This window comes from Leucopleurus acutus (assembly GCF_964270905.1).
Source record: "Leucopleurus acutus genome assembly, chromosome: 5".
NCBI lineage: Eukaryota > Metazoa > Chordata > Mammalia > Artiodactyla > Delphinidae > Leucopleurus > Leucopleurus acutus.
This window is the reverse complement of record NC_139147.1, coordinates 81,117,131-81,131,454: the sequence shown is the minus strand read 5'-3', so window position 1 is coordinate 81,131,454 and position 14,324 is coordinate 81,117,131. Positions and strand designations below refer to the sequence as shown.

The window sequence follows — 14,324 nt, the reverse complement described above, 5'->3', positions numbered from 1 at the left end:
GCCGCCCCTCAGGGGTGCCGGTCCTGGAGGTCCGGCCTTACCTTTGTTCCCCTTTCCCTCCCTCCCACTCCTTCAGGACCCGCACGGCTGGAGGGGGCCTAGGTGGGCAGAGGATCAGGCCTGGAATCTCAACAGGTTCCTGGGGGCCCAAGTGGACAGGGGAAACCTGGCCACGCTCTCTTTTGATACTCTGCCCTCCCAGTGGTCCCGCAATTTCCCCCATTGGGCGTGGGATCCTTTTCTCTCCCCCAGCTGCCCCTCAGCGGCGCCAGTCCCGTCCTGCCTCCACTACTCCTCCCCCCTCACTCTGCCCCACATCCTACCCGGTTGCTGGGGGTTCCTCCCATCCCCTTTGGTGTCCGCGGCCCCCAACCGGTGCCTGATAGGTGCCCTAGTTGTGAGGAGACGCGAATTCCGCATCCTCCTAGTGCACCATTAATACAGACCTTAAGCAACAAGAACCACCACATGGCAGTACGATTTTCTAACCTTTTAATCCAGTCCCATTTCGTCTGGCACAAAGATATAACCTGAAGGATGAGTTGCTTTGTGTAACTGCCTGCTGTGGTGGGCACTACTTTACTGGTGCCTACAAGTGTTTAAGGAGAGGCATTATAGTAAACAGTGGAATGCATGCCAATTGTTTTTATTTATGATGCTTATTTGGACGACAAGGCCAGCCAGCATTTGGCCCCAGGAAGAAGCTTATGGCTGCATCCGTATCATCACTCCACAATGCGGCGGAAAGACTGGACAGCTGGGGAAGCTGCGCCCCAGTCGATGGGCTTCCGGTACTCCTTCTTGTCCAGGAGGTACTGCCTGCCACGGTAGTTGGGCAGCTCGTAGAAGATCCACGCGCCCTCCAGCACCTTACAGGAGTGGACCTCTCGCATGTGAAACTGCTCCATGATGGAAGGGCAGTCTTCGGTGGTTTCATACATCTGACCATTAAAATCCCCTTTCTCAAAGATCTGAATCTTATACTGGCCTCCACTAGACTAAAGAAACAAAGGGGGAAATGAACAGCAAACATTAGCAAAATCAACAGCAGGCCAGGAACTCAGAGAACAGTGAGGTTTGGGACCCACCATCTTGAAAGTGAGATGATCTGAACGCCCATCCCCACTGTGCACTGACTGAAACAGCTGACGTTCAATAAGAAAAACAATTCCTTAAAATATACGAGAGGTAGAGAAAGTACTATGGAAATAAGTCACGTAGTCTTGTGATGAACTGACCTAAGATTTTATTGAAGCCTCAGCAGCCAACAAGAGACAACCACCCATTAAGAGGTGGGAAAATCTTAAGAAAACTCTTTCACGTAAAAGCAAAATGGCGGGGTAGGGGGTAAGAGACAGAAAGAGAGGGAGCACGCGCATCCTCTGCAGACTCACCAGGTGGACAGCCCTGCAGGAGCTGAGGCGGTCATTGAGGCCCATCCAGTGCTGGTACTCAGAGTAGTCGCCCCGGGGTAGGATGTACATGTACCCAGCAAAGTTGGGCCTTTCATACACAGCCCAGGTGCCTCCTTCCACTCTAATGGAGTTGCAGCGACTCAAGTACATGTGGAAATCTGCACAGTCGCAATCGCTGTCATAGTGGCGGCCTTGAAAGTTTTTGTCTTCAAAGAAAGTAATCTGGAGCACAGGGCAAACAAAGTGGAAAAACTGAGGGGTTAAGTGGCTGTGTTCATAGAAAATTAAGAACACTTTCCCCACTTTAGGAATTCCTTTCTCCTCCATTTTGAGGAGAAAATATCTAGTTCTACCATACCTCCCAACATTTGCCTTCTGGCAGACAACTTTAGTTGTTAACAACAGGAATGAGCACTTCTGAGGCCTTAAAACGAAGCAAAACAAAAGAATGCTCCTGTCAGCCAGCATTTTCAGACTCAAGCTCATGGCTTCTTTCTCACTGTACTTATGTAATAAATTTTCCACTTTTCTATCTGTCTCTCCCACCGACACCTACTAGACTTCTTCCAAGGGCAAGGACCAAGCCTTATTTCTGCTGTGGACCCCTATACCCTGCACTTGACAAACCCTCAACAAATGCTAGATGAAGATGAGTGAGTTCCAAATACAGAAACCCATTCTAGGTGATATGGAAGAGATATATAGAGAAAAAGAAAACACAGACCTTAGCATTAGAGCTTATTTTAGATGGATATAGAACATACAGACATGAAAATATATCATATGTTCTGTATTACTATTTTGTTGCCAACAAAGTAGTTGCGAAGTAACAAAATGACGAGGCAAGAATGTCCTTTGCTTCAAACTCTTACCAAGTTGCATCACAATCTTTGGGGTAAACCTCTGAAGCCTGTGATGGCACTGGGAAATATGCAGCCCTGAGGAACGGGAAATACTACGCCTGGGCTCTAGAGCTGCATCTCTACAATCAGCCCTACTATTTTAGTCAAGCCACCTCTCAGGGCTCCAGCTTCCCATCTGTCAAATGAAAGGACTGGACTAGATTTGAAGCCCTGGCTATAAAATAAAACTTTTCTGTTTGAAACAGGCAACAGAGTTCCCGGGAAGTCCCAGGGATTCATGATGCAGTTTCTGAAAACCAGTAGACCAAATGGACCACACAGTCTGTCCCTTCTTGTTCTGTAATTCCACATCCAAGATCAATGCCAGTTTATAATTTAAACTGAAATCACAGGTGTCATTGATTTGAGCAGTTAATTCCCTGGTGTTGTGCCGCCACCTTGTGGCTAATTTGCTTTATACGTTTAGAAGGAGAAAAACCATGTCAGCCATTTCAGATGAAAGAAGCAGACAGAGCCAGTTAGAGTCTGGAGAAGATTTTTGAGGAGAGGATCTTTGAGGCAAGGATTGAAGGATAAGTAGGGGGTTTTCCAGAGGCAGAGCAAAAAGAACAGCTCGTTTAATGGAATAAAGGAGTGGAAGGACATGGCCCACTATAGGGACAAGTAGTTCATTAAGCCTGGTGCAGACTGAGCATGTGGTGAAGTGTTAGGAAATAAAGCCAGAAGTGACACAAGAGCCATGCTAGAATCCCTCTGGTGATGATGTGGGAAATGTAATGTAATGGTCTGTACCTAGAAATAGCTGATTGCTATGGGCGGAGGTGAGAGATGCTGAGGACCAACCAAAGGCAACTGCAGTGTGAATGACCATGAGGACAGTCACAAGAAATGAGGATTTGGTGACTAATTAGATGCAGGGAATGAAGGAAGACACTAAAAATAGTTCGCAGCTGGGCCTCATTCTTTTTTACGCAGGTGAGCCTTTCTACATAGCAACCTACTAATAGCTTTTCCTTCCACTGTAAACTTTCTCCTTCCTGCCCTTCCCATTTCTCAACTCTTCCCTTTCCTGTTCCCTAAAAGGCTCCTTACCCTTCCTGCCCCTAAATCACCTACTTCACCTCCTTTCTTCCCTTCCCACAGTCATCTCGATCTCTTCCCGCTCCCTTTCCCATTTTAGCACAGCACAGATTTAGATACGTGGTACAGGTGAGAAAACAAAAGCGCAGCACCACTAGTTACATCTGGGTAACATTATGCACTGTAGAGGGTTGTTCTGAGGGTCCGATGGCACAGTGCCAATAGAGCAATTTTAATACCTGCCTCAGGATTTCCAATAAGCTTTCGCTACAACTGTTACAGATAAAGAAGTTAAATGACTTGCCTAAGGTCATTAGCTAGTTACAAGTTGGTTGCAGGCAAACCAGTGGACAACAGTGCAGACTCCTGGTTAGTAATCTGTTGTTCATTTTATTTCACTTCATCTCCCTCTGTTGTCTTCCTACCTGCACAGCTAACTCTGTTCAAAATATACCATTTACTCTTAGCAATGGAACAAGACCAATCCTGAATCTCAGAGGCTTTTCCCAAAACCTGTGGCAAGATCTTCAAGAAAATCAAGGTAAACTCTCTTAAGAATGGATAGATTCTAAACTTAATTAAATTTACCTTTGGTTTTTGGCCAACTATTCACCAAAGAAGGGGCTCTGCAAGGGATATGCCATGGGAAATTAATATCCTCTTTCTTCCTTCATTGTTTCTCACACTTACTACCCTCTGCACACTTACCTGACTGACTTCAGTATATGAAAAGTGGAAATATATATGATTTTTTCCTTGCTGTCCACCTTTCCAGCAGACCAGCCAACCATCCCAAGGCTGAAACAAAGCACTAGCATTGCCACAGCACCATTACTGAGCTCCAGGGCCAAGCTCTTCTTTCAGTAGCAGACCTTCCAAGTTTCAGGGCCCAGAGAATGTTGCACCTTTACTCAGTTTCCATTTGTAGAAGACCATGAAATCCACTTTACGGTCAGCTGAGAGGTTGGGACTCTTGGACAAAAAGTTTTGTAGAGAAGGCTAAGAAATGTGCAGGAGATTTTCCTAGAAGTTATTACAAAATTACTCTAATTGTCAAGTTAATTTTTTGAAAAATAGCCTACTAATCCAATATAGCAGAGGGGAAAATGTCTTGACTATTCCACAGGTAACAAGAACAAACTTATTAAAATGCATTGCTTTTGCCCAGCCCATAACTCCTCTGATTAAACTGCTAGCAAGACAGTGAGAAAGGGAGAAGAAATAAAAAAGTAAAAGATAAATTGCTATGACTATCTCCTTTGGCTTAGCAAGCAAAAAGTTTTTACTAAGTGAACAGACCAGCTACAAGAAATAAAAGAGTACATTATCCCTACACTGGAAATCATTGAAAGTGGGGCTGTTCTGTAACAACCTTCCCTCCAGGCACGTGGATAGCCCTCTAAGGACTTCAGATGCTTTTTAGTGGGATTTTCATGGCATATTTTTCAAAAACCTCAGAGCACTAAAGACACTGTCTCATTTTTCTCCCCAAACCTTCTGGATGCAAATACGACTATTAGTTCTATTTTCCAAACGGGAAAAAAAATCAGGCGCTCACCAGTTATGCAACAAGTTAACAGGTGCCTCCTGAAAAAATGCAATGCAAAGTGCCTGACATTGCCTATGTAGTTTTTGTGCCAAGGTGGTTAGTATGAATCTAAACATGAGAAAACAATTAGACAAGTCCAGATGTCAGGACTTTTTATAAGACACCTGGGTTTGGACTTTGAAAAATGTCAATGTCTCACAACAACAAAAACTAGGGGGATTGCTCTATATTAAAGGGGCTAAAAAAAAGAGGCTAATGAAACTTGACAACCAAATGAAATTCATGACCCTTGACTGGATCCCACATCAGGGGAGAAGCCAGCCATGAAGCACATTTTTGGGAGCAACTGGAGGAAATGTGAATATAGTCTAAATATTAGGTATTATATTCTGATCAGTTTGGAGGACCTGCTAATGATATGATGTTTATACAGGGAATGCCCTTGATTTTAGGATATACATGCCTAAAAGCTTAAGGCAAAAGTATAATGAAGTCTGCTATTTATTTCCAAATGGTTTAGTAAAAAGAGAAAGAGAGACACAGAGAGAAACCAGTTATGGCAAAATGTAAACAATTGGAGAATATAAGTAAGGGACATACAAGTATTCATTTACCATCTCTTACGTATTCTTTTAAGATTCAATGGGCTTGAACATTTACACAGTAAAACATTAGGTGGAAAAATCAGGCACCAGAGGCTTTGCTTTAGACCTACAGTCAGTGAAGAACTAGAAAGAGAATGAAGGTATATTCCCTCATTCCCAAAGAGAATCAATTTCCAGTCCAACAATCGTGAATCACATATTTTAGAGGCAATTTTCCTAACGTAAGTAAACAATTTTTGGGGGAAAAGGGATAAGAGTAGCTGCTGAATGAAGGGGATATGTAGGATTTAATTCACTTGATTGGTTCATCCGTTTTGGCCATTTAGAATATTAATGGTTGATGCTAAATTTCAAAAGACAGATTTTTAATTGAACACTGAAAGTTCTCTACTCCATATAATCCTCTTATCTGCATGTCTTATTCCTGTGGAAATACAGAGATTAGTTGCTGGAAGGCAGAAATCATGACGATATTTACACATTACATACCTGTGCAGTATTCAACATAGTAAGTACCACACATGAAGATAAACCCTTAATAAATTATTTGGTAATTCTGTTAGAATAGAAAATAAAATAAGCATTCCTTAATCTTTTCTTCAATCAATCCCAGCCTTCTATCCACTATCATACTCACCTCCAGGTGAAGAAGCAAAAGCTTTTCTCCATGTTTCTTTCAATGTATCATTAGGTAAAAAAGTGGGTAGGCTAGAAATCAGCATGACCATTTACTTACCTTGGTTCCAGCTTTAGACATTTTTGGTGCATAGATTGGTTTCCCCAGTGCTGAAATCCAGGAATAGCTACAGAGAGTTAGAGGCACAGAGACATTTATACTGGGTTGGTTTCAAATCAAACATTTGCTTAGTCAAGAGAATAGGATCCAAAAATTGAGTCAGTCATTTAGAGGCTATTGATGGTTTCTAGAAAAACAATCAGGATTATGAAATAAAGGAAGGCTTCAGTACCCTCTTTAATGCTTACCAAGCCTTGCTGCATTATAGACTTTGCTGACTCAAGACACCAAAACCCAGCCAAATTTTTCAAAATTGAAAACAGAAAAGTTCCTCTTACTTGGGCAATTTGGTTTTCTAGCAAGTAGCCACCTTGAAATTCCCCATGTCTTTTTTTCTTCAAAAGAACTTGCAGGAGATGAGTCAAAAAAACCACCCTCTAATTCTGAACAGAAGTGAAACATGTTCCAAAGCAGTAAAACTGACATGACAACTAAAGGCAATGCATGATCTTGTGTTTGGAAAAAAAGTCAACACAAGTGATATTTGGGGGATAATTAGAAAATTTTAATACAGTCTATATATTAGGCACTACTATTGTGCCATTGTTAAACTTCCTGAATTTAATCATACGTACTATGACTATGTAAGAGAATGTCTGGTTTTAGGAAATACATGCTAATATATTTAGGAGTTAAGGTCCCAGATGTCTTCAACCTACCCTTAAATTGTTGAGCAAAAATAAAATAGTAACACTATACAGAGGGTTGGTAAAGTGAAAGTGGCAAAATGTTAACAGTTGGTGAATCTAGACAAAAGGCATGTGGGAATTTACATTCCTGCCACTGTTCTTTAAGTGTGAAATTTTTTCAAAACACACACATACACCCAAAAGATCCAGTCCACAAGAAAGGGTGCTACAATGCGTAGCCCGAGAGACAGAAAGTTACTGTGGAAATCCTGAATTTGCAAAGGTTTAGCTAAGCCCAGCTTGCCACCTGCTAGGTGGCGTTTCTCTGCGTGATATCATATTGGAAACTGTGTAGGGAACAGTTTTTGGTGCTTCATATACCTCTGATTTTAGGAATGAGATTACATCTTACTGAAACTCGAAGAAACAACAAATCAACTGTTCTCCATTTTAATTTTCCTGGTCAAATATATTCTTCTCAAAAGCCCAACTTCCTCATCTTTCCCCTTAACAAAGCCTCCAGCAAATATTTTTATAAATGGGATGCCCCTAAAATATATTTTGGTCAGCCAGAAAATGACAAATGTGCCTTGATATGAAGACTGTTGAGTTACAAAGTATTAAGTTATATGCTTAGTTTTCTGAACTTTATAAACTTTAAAGAAAGTATCTAATTAATACCATTAATTTCATTAAACAATAGCGGTTTCCAAAAAGACACTTCTATTATTCCAGTGTTTCTTTATTTGGTAATGCTCTCCTTGCTTGAATTTCATCAAGCAAGTTTAAAATAAAAACTCCAATTATAATTAAAACACATTCTGAGGGTTAATTTTCATTTTAGAAATAAGAGATCAAGCGCTTTTAGATATAATTACTAATTAAATGGCCAAAAAGCATATGAAACAATGTTCATCAGCAATCAGATTCATTAAACTGGTAACTTTTATCTTAAAGAACATAGCTTTCCCATCAAATGTAAACTTTATTTTGACATAACATCACAGAATGACATTGGAAATCTTTTCTAAAATTAAAAGTAAAGCTTTATCTTTTTACTGAAAGGAGAAGATTACTTTTTAGAGTTTGTTTATTGAAAATTTGAAGCAGAAAGTGAAATGAAAAATAAAGATTTTATACAGTTTCATTGTTGCATACTTTAAGGACTAAAATATCTTTGTATAAAATCTTTCCTGCTATATTTATACTCCAAAAATCATACCTTCATTCCAATTCTTTTCTAAAAGGAGTAGTAATTTCCTTTTAAATAGTTACAAAGAACTATAAAACCTATTCTCAATCACTTTAATATTAACATATATACAATGCCTTCATCAACTTTTTCATTTTAGCATCACAAAATGAGCCTTCTGATGTTCTATAAACTATATGTTTATATAATAGAAGTTTATCTAAAATTCAATGTAAACAGTAGCAAATGACATTGGAAGGAAACTTAAGGAAAGGTCTTAAATAGGAAGAAAAATCCCCAAAGTCTCTTAAGCAGCAAGAGCACCTTTCCAGTTTAGTTTCAACACGTGCACCATCTTGCATTCATCCTCCTGTTTCCAGGGCCCTGAATATGAAAAAAACAAAACAAAACAAAAAAACTAACTTTCTATCACCTTCGTGTAAAAATAGGAAAAAATCCTTTTCATAAAATCACATAAATTGGTCAGATGATGATTTAGAGTGATAAAATATGTGAAGTTAAAAGTTAATTACATTCCTTTTCTCTGAGGGTCACATTAGTTCATAATAGAAGAAAAGAAATTCATACATAGGCATAAAGTAGCAGGCTGTGGGGTTAGTCTAAAGTAAGATTTTATCCTCTTATAGTTCCCATTTCCTTTGTATAATCGTCATCAGATTTCCAATTCTTAATCTCAGTATTTATTAACTAAATATTGTAAAATTATTTTTTTATAAAAAGTAATACACACTTTGAAAATGTAAACAATATATGAAAAATAAAGAATAAGTTTACGCAGCTTTGGAAAACAGTTCAGCGGTTCCTCAAAAAGTTAAACGTATTATCTTGCAATTCTACTCCTCTGCATAGTATACTGAAGAGAAATAGAAACATCTCTACACAAAAATTTGTACACGAAAGTACATATAGCAGCATTATTCACAATAGCTAACAAGTGGAAGCAACTCAAATGTCCATCAACTGATGAACAAATAAAGTGCAGTATATCCGTACAATGGAATAGTATCCAACCATAAAAAGGAATGATGTACTGACACATGCTAGAACATAGATGAACCTTGAAAACATTATGCTAAGTGAAAGAAGGCAGACACAAAGGCCACATATTGTATGATTCCATTTATATGAGATGTCCAGAACTGACAACTCAAGTGACATATAGTAGAAGTTAGAAGTTGCCAGGGACCAGGCGGCAGAGGAGATATGGGGAGTTGGAGGAATTGGGAGTGACTGTCAATGTATACGGGCTTTATTTTTAGGGTGATGAAAATGTTCTGGATTTGTTAAATGGTGATGATTGTACAAACTTGTGAATATAATCAAAGCTGCTGAATTCTTCACTTTAAAAAAGTGAAGTTTTGGGCTTCCCTGGTGGCGCAGTGGTTGAGAGTCCGCCTGCCAATGCAGGGGACACGGGTTCGTGCCCCGGTCCGGGAAGATCCCACATGCCGCGGAGCGGCTGGGCCCGTGAGCCATGGCCGCTAAGCCTGCGTGTCCGGAGCCTGTGCTCCGCAACGGGAGAGGCCACAACAGTGAGAGGCCCGCGTACCACAAAAAAAAAAAAAAAAAGTGAAGTTTATGGTATGTGAATATCTCAATAAAAATTAAGAGTAAGTTTTCTCCTACCCTAGACACCCAGTCTCATTCCTCAAAGACAAACACTGCTAACAATTTCTTTATATCCTTTCAGAAATTTTTAAGGCATATAACTAGCATAAAAATATGTGATTATCCCTTTCCTTTTTTCAAATACACGAGGCAACATTTTATGCCCCCTGCCAGCTTTCACCATCACCCCCTAGAGGTCATTCAGGATCAGCACATGCGGGTGTGCTTCATTCCTTTCAAAGACGCATTCCGTGGCATGGATGAATCAGTTCATTAGGCACCTGCCCTCTAATGGGGAGCATTTGGCTGGTTTCCAGCCTACAGCTATTTCAAACAATGCTGCAATGAACATCTCTTGTATATGTATGTATGTACGTACTTCTTTTTTATTGGAGTATAGTTGTTTTACAATGTTGTATTAGTTTCTGAACATCTCTTTTAAACAGATCTTTACATACATGAATGTATCTGTAAGATAAATCTAAGAAGTGAAATTGCAAAGTCAAAGAATGTGTGCATTTTTAATTCTGATTTTGTCAAACTATCCTCCAAAAAGGTTGCACAAATTTACACTTTCCCCAGAGGTAACTGAAATGTCTTATCAGTGTTGTGTACTATGTTTTTGATCCTTGCCAATGTGATACATGAAAAATAGTATCTTACATTTCTTTAATTTTAAGTGAAAGTGAGCATCTTTGTGTTTGTAAGTATCTTTCTGTGAACTGCCTATTTATGTCCTTTGTGTTTTTCTATTGTTAGTCTCTAAAGATACTTTAAAATAGCAAAATAAGCTAATTTCTATTTAAAAAAAAAAGAATACTATGTATTTGGATTAAATAACTTCCAATAAATTTGCCTGTATCCATGTTCTCTTCTACTGAATCTGTAGGTCTCCTAGAGTTTAGTATTCAAATCTTCATTTGGACTAATTCTGGTAATTTATTAATGCCCATATGTACAATTAACAAAGATTAGCTAATTTATTAATTGATTTACGTGTGGGATTATGGGAAAGAGGAAAAAAAATGTGTCAGAAAGGGTAAGACTTAAAACCATATATGGGGAAGTACAGAAGAGCTTTGGACGGTCTAACTCGTGCCAGGCAAGAGACAAAAAAGACAAATTTGGCTATTATATTTGCCCGTAACTCTATAGGCTCCACCTGAATATTTTGCTTGGCCTTCTCACTATAAAATGTAGTATATATGGGTATGTAAATATCTGTATATGCTGGGGGGAGCGGTGGAAAAAATCAGCAATAGTTGGTGACATAATATTCTGTGTGGTTTTTGGTATGCTTGTAATATCTCCCCCAATAACTTGTTTTAAGTGCTCTCCATTATAAATGCCTACCAGTGTTTTGATGAGGAAGTCTTATCCTGCTGCTTGTTTGGAGCCTGCTGCAGGGGGCACAAGACTGTCCAGCTGCTGACGATGTCCTGTATTAATCAACCACTCATAAAATTTGTTTTCCACAAGTACCTGGAACTGCTTCCTTTGATCCCTAAAATTGCAAAAAGAATGTAGCAATACTAATTCATATTAATTTTACTCCAAGTGATTATAAAATACTTTAATGGGATAAATGTTAAATTATTTCTACTTATCCATTTGTTCTCTCCGAATAACTGCTCTGTTCAGTTCTATACACTGAATCACCACCACCACCACCACCACCAAAAAAAAGATTGGTCAGATACAATTCCCTCTTTGTAAAAACTTATCAGTAATTATATATTTTGTTCTACTGTGGTTATTCACTCAACAGATATTTACTGAGGACCAAGTGATGCTGGGTAGTGTTCTGACTGATGAGGATAAATGTGTGAAGAGAAGAGAAATGGCCTCTGTCCGGGCAGGTTTGCACTGCATGATTCTAGAGGGCGCCATTCACATTGTGACCTATGTAGTCTGTGCTCTTTGTGGACTGAATATTCTAGTAGGGGAGATAGGTAATAAATAAAATAAATATGTATATGAACTTAGTAGTTGTAAGTGCCTTGGAGAAAAATAGAGCAGAGTAGAGAAATCAAGAGTATTTGGAATGCTAATTTAAAAAAAGGATGGACAGAAGCCTAAGATGACGCGTAAGCAGAGATCTGAATGAAGTGATGGATTAAGCAAAATAAATATCTGGAGAACATTCCAGGCAGAGGAAACAAAAAGTGCAAAGGCTCTAAAGTGAGAGAATATTTATCATGTTCAGGATAAGCAAGAGAAGAGAAGCTCCTGACAGCCAGGAGCTAGCTTAGCACCATCAGCTAGGCCTAGGTGTAGCTGGGATCTGGCCTGCTGCTCTTCTGTTGAACATAAATAATCCCATAGCACACCAACAGGGGACAAGGCCACTATGGGACAATGCTAGATCAAGGCAAAAAAAAACAAAACTCATTCCATAATCATATCTCAGGTCCAGACAAAAAACAAAACCATTTTGTGGTCCAAACCACAAAAATGACCGAGCATCACCCTTTCCTGGCTAATGAGTGACTGCTGTTTCTTTACAATTATAGTTTTAGCCCCTCTATTCCCTCCTCTTTAATATAAAAATTATTACAATACCAAATCATAGAATTACCCTCACTTCCAGATTGCATCCAACCCACAACAAAACCTTGCTTCCTACACCCCTCCCCCAAATCACCTAACAGCCAGAATCCAATTATCAGTTCTTTTAAACACGCTTTTATAGAGATGAAACTAGTTCTCTCCCTCCTTGTAATGAGTAACAAAATCCAACTTTATTCTACAGATACGTTCCTGGTGGTGTTTGGCTGGACAGCAATGACTAAGTAACACTATAGTATGGTGGGAGGGAAGTGAATGAGGCAAAGAATGACAGAAAATGAGGCAGAGAGGGCCTGGTAGGTACTGTGAAGGTTTTATATTTTATTCCAAGTATGATGGGGACCCATTAGAAGGGACAGAGCAGGGAAATGACATCATCTTATCACTTTAAAAGGATCGTGTTGGCAGTTTCTTTTCAAATTATTCAATAATTCCTCTGGGGCTTCCCTGGTGGCGCAGTGGTTGAGAGTCCGCCTGCCGATGCAGGAGACACGGGTTCGTGCCCCGGTCCGGGAAGATCCCACATGCCGGAGCGGCTGGGCCCGTGAGCCATGGCCGATGAGCCTGTGCGTCCGGAGCCTGTGCTCCACAGCGGGAGAGGCCACAACAGTGAGAGGCCCGCGTACAGCAAAAAAAAAAAAAAAAAAAAAAAAAAAAAAAAAAAAAAAAAAAAAAAAAAAAAAAAAAATAATTCCTCTGTCTTCCCATGTTCCCAAAGTTAAATTGCATGCTCTTGCTGGTTTCTAGTGTTATCATGGATCTCATCACTTCAACATGCTATGATTCAGAGTCAATATTTATTAAATGCTTACCACATTCCAGATTCCACACATGTGTATAAGCTTTTCATATGTGTAAGAAAATCTAGCCATCTAAATACTAGCAGCATCCAAACAACAGAATTGCTTTAAAAGAACGTTCTTCCAATGATCCATTTTTATATCACATCAGTATAATGATTATATTATATATGACAGTTCACAGAAAACAGTAAAGACACTAAGAACCCAGGTTCTGGAACCAGGCTGTCTAGGTGTGAATCCTGGCTCCTGTGTGACTTTGGATAAATTACTTAAATCTCTCGGTTCCTCAGTTTCCTCAACTGTGATAGGGAACTATTAGGAAGAATAAATGAATTAATACATAGAAGGTGCTTAGAACAGTACTTGGCACACAGTAAGTGCTCAATACATATTACCTATTATTATGGCCATCAGCACTATTCTGCTAAATTGAGAATGACTGATCTGTAGTATTAGTATCCTGGTGGCTCAATCCATGAGATACAAACCAGGTGGAATGTTTGTAACAGATAACAGCAGTATTACTACAGTGGATTCCCAGGTAAAGCATGAGTTGTGACTGTTATTGATGTTTGTATTTTTGGCAGGTAGCAACTCTTTTAAAGAATCTAAATGCAACTATGTAATTATATATTATATACTTCCTTCCTTAATCCATATGCCACAAGAATGCATCCAGAAAATACCATGGCTGGATCAAGTCTTTCTTCAACAATTTCTCTTAGAATGAAGCTAATTCTAACAGGGCAGGTCTCAGATATTGTGGGTAAACAATCTCACCTAGAAGATGTGTCTCACAAACTCATCACTAAGCAGGGTGCCTTACACTCACATTACTACACACAGTACAGCACACACCACTACAGTGTCTTACACACACATCGTTACTATAAGTTATCTTATTAAACTTTTATATCAATTTCATCAGGTAGAAAATATACTTCATATATGATATAGCTAAGAGCTAGACAGGTCAGATGACACATTCAATGTCACACAATAAGTGGCATGATCTGTACTAATTCCTGAGTCAGAGTACTTTCCACTACAATATAGACACAGCTATCCAAAGAACAATACTAATTTTAACATCTAATAAAACCAAGAGATCTAATTAAAATAGGCATTTTTACTTACACATCAAATCACAGTTCTGGATCATCAGAAATAGAAACATTTTTAGAATGGCTAATTT

The 14,324-nt window shown here is 39.2% G+C and overlaps 2 protein-coding genes and 1 long non-coding RNA gene across 7 annotated transcripts in view; 1 reads left to right on the top strand and 2 right to left on the bottom strand.

The window, feature by feature from the left end:
* Window positions 1-13,017, top strand: part of LOC309962629 — a 742,666-nt gene extending 729,649 nt beyond the window's left edge. For both annotated transcript variants that reach the window (XR_014326252.1, XR_014326253.1), the window contains exon 2: window positions 12,955-13,017. This is a non-coding gene — a long non-coding RNA (uncharacterized lncRNA). The remainder of the gene's footprint in view (window positions 1-12,954) is intronic.
* On the bottom strand, window positions 726-6,284 carry CRYGS (crystallin gamma S; the record flags this gene model as incomplete). 2 transcript variants are annotated; one of them, XM_082840537.1, is made up of 3 exons in its annotated part: window positions 6,249-6,284; window positions 1,395-1,637; window positions 726-998 (listed from the first exon to the last, which is right to left on the bottom strand). In XM_082840537.1, the coding sequence occupies exons 1-3, from the start codon at window positions 6,267-6,269 to the stop codon at window positions 726-728; spliced, it is 537 nt and encodes a 178-aa protein (XP_082696663.1). In that variant the 5' UTR covers window positions 6,270-6,284. The 2 variants fall into 2 exon arrangements, with proteins under 2 accessions (XP_082696663.1, XP_082696662.1); XM_082840536.1 differs by lacking the exon at window positions 6,249-6,284 and having other exon boundaries at window positions 1,395-1,799.
* TBCCD1 (TBCC domain containing 1) overlaps window positions 6,216-14,324 on the bottom strand; it is a 23,309-nt gene continuing 15,200 nt past the window's right edge. For 2 of the 3 annotated variants that reach the window (XM_082840525.1, XM_082840527.1), the window contains exons 7-8: window positions 11,112-11,262; window positions 7,722-8,513 (exon numbers count right to left, since the gene is read on the bottom strand). In XM_082840525.1, coding sequence (XP_082696651.1) covers window positions 11,133-11,262 — 130 coding nt within the window. In that variant the 3' untranslated portion in view covers window positions 7,722-8,513; window positions 11,112-11,132. Of the gene's footprint in view, window positions 6,316-7,721; window positions 8,514-11,111; window positions 11,263-14,324 lie in introns of those variants that run through there. The other variant, XM_082840526.1, reaches the window with a different exon arrangement.